General features: G+C 51.2%; 1 protein-coding gene across 1 annotated transcript in view; it reads right to left on the bottom strand.

Annotated features, from left to right (window-relative positions):
* ABCG1 (ATP binding cassette subfamily G member 1) overlaps positions 1 to 2,627 on the bottom strand; it is a 53,340-nt gene extending 50,713 nt beyond the window's left edge. The window contains exon 1 of the mRNA XM_057382686.1: positions 2,190 to 2,627. Coding sequence (XP_057238669.1) covers positions 2,190 to 2,591 — 402 coding nt within the window. The 5' untranslated portion in view covers positions 2,592 to 2,627. The remainder of the gene's footprint in view (positions 1 to 2,189) is intronic.
* Positions 2,628 to 4,805: the final 2,178 nt, after the last annotated feature.

Genomic DNA, 4,805 nt, shown 5'->3' with positions numbered 1-4,805 from the left:
TTTTTTTTTGTTATGCATACAAAATCTGCAATTTTTTTCATTCCTTTTACCAGCATAGGTGCCTTGCACTGATATAATCAGGATGAGTGCAAGCTCAAAAGAATCACAGTCACGAATTTTCTTCAGCTAAACAGACTTTTGAACAGTTCAGAAGCTCTTCACTGTCATCTGTTGTTTGGTGGATGTCATAAGCAGAGCCAAACATCTGCACAGTCGTCTATTTGGAAATTTAGTATTTTTTATGCAGATTTGTACTGGAAAGGACATCTGTAAATGGCTTATGTGCCAGGTTTCTCATGCTGACACATCTGCCCAGCAATCTACAAAGTTATCTGTTGGAAAGCAGATGTGCTGCACTCCTTTTCAATGCACGAATGCAAGCAGAGMTGCAGGTCCTGACACTGTTTCCCTCCATTCGTCCAATTAACTAAGAAGTAACACTGCCTCCTCCACACTGTGCCACTTCCATCCTCTCTCTCATGGTTCCTGGTTTTCCCATCTTTGCTGTAACAGCAGCACAGCTCAGATCAGTCACTTGTCATGAAAGCTGACAAAAAAAAAAATTAAAAAAACCCCAGTCCTACATAATCACCGATGAAAAAAAAAACCACTCCTGCATAACCACACTGTAGCTGGTGTCTTCATTTTCTTCATCCAAGTTCTGGATGAAAAAGATCAGTTCTGCTCGCTGCATTTTCTCAAGAACAAGATTTTAATAGTGCTCTCAACTTACTTAGAAGTCAGGTATCCAGTAACACTTACTGCCAAATTCTTAAATAGTTGAGTGCAATGGTATGTAATTTGAACATAACAAGAGTAATRTGAAACATCTTAGAACTCAGCAATTAAAGCAGGGGAACTTCCCTAAAAAACTAAGAGAAGGCAAGTTAGCAATATTTTTCCCTGAATATTTTCAAGGCTTACTTTGGCACTCACAAGCTATTTTATTTGGAGAAACACCTTCACACAATGGAGGGAATATCCAAAAACTAACTCTCAATGAGCAGGTCACCTTGATTACCCACGTGACAGTCAGAGCTTCTTCAGTTTAGATCGATTCAAAAAGAAAAATCCTTTGGACAAGATCCTTTCCTCTGACTACTCAATGATCCGAGAGCATGAAGCCAAAGACTTTTGTTACTGGGACATAAAACAATTTTAGACACTCTGTGGACAGAAATGCCCATTCACACACCTGCCTCCTCCAGGGACCAYCTGCTATGGGTGAGGACCCCCCGAACACCTGGGATGGTCCAAATGCCCCCCGGTTGTGGGATCACCTTCGTTTGGAAAAACCTGGGCAATCCCGCGGCTACGACAGCCACGGACTTAGCCAAGCCTCGTGTGAGGCACAGACACACTTGAACCCGCTCTGCACGCCCTAAGCCCTGCAGCCCGCTCTCTTTTCCGCTGTCACCCCGCGGTGATGCCCCGACCCCGCATCCCGACCTGCGCCCGCACCAAGCCCTGCACGCCGCGCACGGCGAGAGGAGGCTTCGCAGTATCGCGCTCACCTCTCCGCTGCTTTTGCACACTTTGGGCTATTTCCCATGCAGTTTGGCTCCGCCGGTGAGSAGCCGGGCTCTCTCCCGGCGCCCGGCGGGGACGGCAGCGCCCGCCCGGTCCCAGCGGCAGGACGGTCCCGCGGGCTCTGCCCGCTCCGTCCCTCGCCGGCCCCGGGTGTTATGCAAAGGTTACGGTCCCTCCGCAAATCCGTTGGGAAGCCGGCGGGGCGCAGCGGCGCAGGGAGCATGCTCGGCGATAATCCCCCCCGCCTTAGCTACAGACAGAGGTAACCAGCGGTCAAGTCCCGCCGTGCGCCGCCGGCCGCTCGTACACTCGCATCCTTCATCCCTCATCCCGCATCTCGCATCTCGCATCCCGCATCCCTCATTCCGCATCCCTCATCCCGCATCCCGAATCGCGCATCCTGTATCCCGCATCCCTCATCCTGTATCCTGAATCACGCATCCCTTATCCCGCATCCCGAATCGCGCATCCCTCACCCCGCATTGTGCATCCTGCATCCCGCATCCCCGGACCCACCTTCCGACCCAGCTTTTCCCTCAGGAAGCGTCTCGGGAGCTCCCCGCTGAGCCCTCGCTCCATCTCCATCCCCCAGCCCCGCACCTCGCCCCCCGCCCGGCGCTMGCCGCGGCCCCGCGGAGGGAAGGCAGGGCGCGCCTTACCAAAGCGCTGCCCAGGGAAAAAGCCGCCATCAGACATGCCATGTGCACCGCTGCCCGGCCGGCTGCTGGCGGAGGAGCCCTCCAGTGCCGCCTCTCCGCCCCGACTGGCTGCGGGAGGCGGGCGGGCAGGGATGGAGCTGGGGCCGCCCCCGCGCCGGCCCGCCCCCACCAGGGATGGGGAGAGCGCTGGGGTCGGGGCACCCCTCGGTACTGGGAAAGGTGGGCAGCGTGTCCCCAAGCCGCRGGTGGCCGTGGCTGTCGCTCTGCCGAAACACGCGGCAGACGCTTGTCCCGGGGATTGGGGTGCCGAAGGTCGCTCGCCGGGACATCATCAGGAGGGCAGGCGGCAAAGCCCCGGCGCTCCGAGCAGGGATGGGCTTCCTGATGGGCTCCCGGAGGCATTCACTGAGGAATCGGGGAGTAGAAGYACCATCTGATCTCGCCTTGTGCCATCCTGCCTTCATGAGGACCAGCCGGTTCTTCTGGCCCTGGACTCCTACCCACTGATTTAAAGCCATTGTAGTTCAGGAATGGAGAGAAAGGAAAGTTGTCACTGAGTTACATTCATTTACTCCTCACACCMAAGGACTGCATTTCAGTGAGGTCACACAAAAACTGAATCTCAGAATGGTCAGGTTGGAAGAGACCACAGTGCAGTCATCTGGTCCCACCTCCCTGCTCAGGCAGGACCATCCCAGAGCACAGGGCACAGATTGTGTCCAGATGGCTCTCAAATATCTCCATGAGGGACACTCCAAACCTCTCTGGACAATCTGTCCCAGTGCTGGGTCACTGCACGGGGAACAAGTTGTTCCTTGTGTTCAAGTGGAACTCCCTGGGCATCAGTTTCTGTCCGTTCCTCTTGTCCTGTTGCTCAGCACCATTGAGCAAAGCTTGGCCCATGCTCTGACACCTCCCTGCACACATTGAGGTCGTGCACATGAAGGRCAGTGGGTGGTGTTTCCATGTCAGTAGGGCTGTGTTGGCACTGCTGGTTTGAATCTGGACCCRTGACCAAGCCTGGAGTTCGATTCATGAGCCATGCTGCTGCCTGGGGACAGAAAGCTCTGCCCAACCAGTTCACCAAGATGCCAGACACTGAAAAACCATCAGTGTCCCTGCACCTGGTTTAGGTGTGTGCTGAGCCTCCCTCTCAATTCCTCTGGAATGAGCAGAAAGAGGGGATAAAATACAGCAGGGGTCTGAGAACCGTTTTCAAAGCAACYCCCAAACATTGTGCACACGAGCTCATAATCTCAGAGGAATCTTCTAATCCGGGAGCTTCCCACAGTGGCTGGAACTCGTGTAGCGTTGTACAGACACGGGATAAGCTTCCCAAAGCCCCTGGGAGCTAGGTAAGTATTTTATCGCTGCAGAGCTGCAGGGGGTGTTTAGCACAGCGCTGCAGGGAGGGAAAAGCTGCACGGAACATCTGTGCCAGGTCAGACGGGGTCCCTGCCCGGCAGTGTCCTCCCTCCTGCAGTGSCTGCGAGATGGATGTGCAAACGAGYGCTTTAAGCACAGGCTTGGCTTCTTTCAAATGTCTCCCTGATGCTTTTTCCTGAAATTACATTTCCTCATGTAGTTGCCTCTCCTGAAGGTGCCAATAATCCTCAGCAGGAATCTCTTCCATGAGGAAAGATTTCCTCTTGGAAGCATAAATCCTTTTACCATCCACTGCAACCCATTGGCATGGTGCGGAGACTCTCTAAACTCAGTCTTGGACTCAGTCCTCAGATGTTGCAGAAATTTTTTTACTTATAACTCGTGTATGGAGGAAGAAATACCTGCCTGCTGGGGAATACCACACCAAACACGGATGGGCCCATCCAGAAGTCTTCACYAAAAGGATTAAACCATATTTGAWTAAAAAWTTTAAAGACAATTATCTCCTAATAATAGGAATAATGAGAAATTCTGACTCATTATCTCCAGTTTGGGTCCCAGGGTTTTAATTAGCTTGATTTGAAGCATSTATCTGTAGCACCTAAAATTCATTCAAGCTTGTCTCTTGTGTTCTCCCTTAGAGCGTTGTGAAAGCTGCATCATCTCCATACAGGACCTGAAAAGGGCTATGAAATATTGATGTGCATGTTTAAGGCATTTACAGGATGAACCAAAATACCTAAAAACATCATTATTTTAACAGTGAGGTGGAACTAGGCACAGAGAGGCAGAGGAAGCTGTACCCTGATMCTGGTGAATGTGCGCACACAGACCCAACACCATGTTTGCTGTCCTCTGTTTTAACTTCCTAAATGCTCAGAGAGAAGCAAGGAAGACAAAGGCTGTAGCAGAACCGAAATTTACAGCCCTAAAATCTGTTTCATAAACCGAAGTTTCAGCTCTGTCTGTAAGAAGTTTGTGGTATCAAGGTGCTGCCTTCCACAAGAGTTTTTCTTGAGCAAATGCACATGATCAGATCCCCAGGATTTATTTTTATCATGGTGGCTGCAGTATCTACAGGGGCTTCTTGTAAAATACCAAGATATAAAACAGGTTTATCAGAAACCAAGTTCTATTTGGTATTTTGGTATCTATTTTGATACCACAACGGGGAAAAAAATGATTACATAAGATGAAGTGTGCTAAAAATAACAGTCTCCTGCATTCCTA

Source organism: Malurus melanocephalus, unplaced genomic scaffold (genome assembly GCF_030028575.1).
Source record: "Malurus melanocephalus ecotype Western Australia unplaced genomic scaffold, MMel_1.1 scaffold_579, whole genome shotgun sequence".
NCBI lineage: Eukaryota > Metazoa > Chordata > Aves > Passeriformes > Maluridae > Malurus > Malurus melanocephalus.
This window is presented reverse-complemented; position numbering and strand designations above follow the sequence as displayed.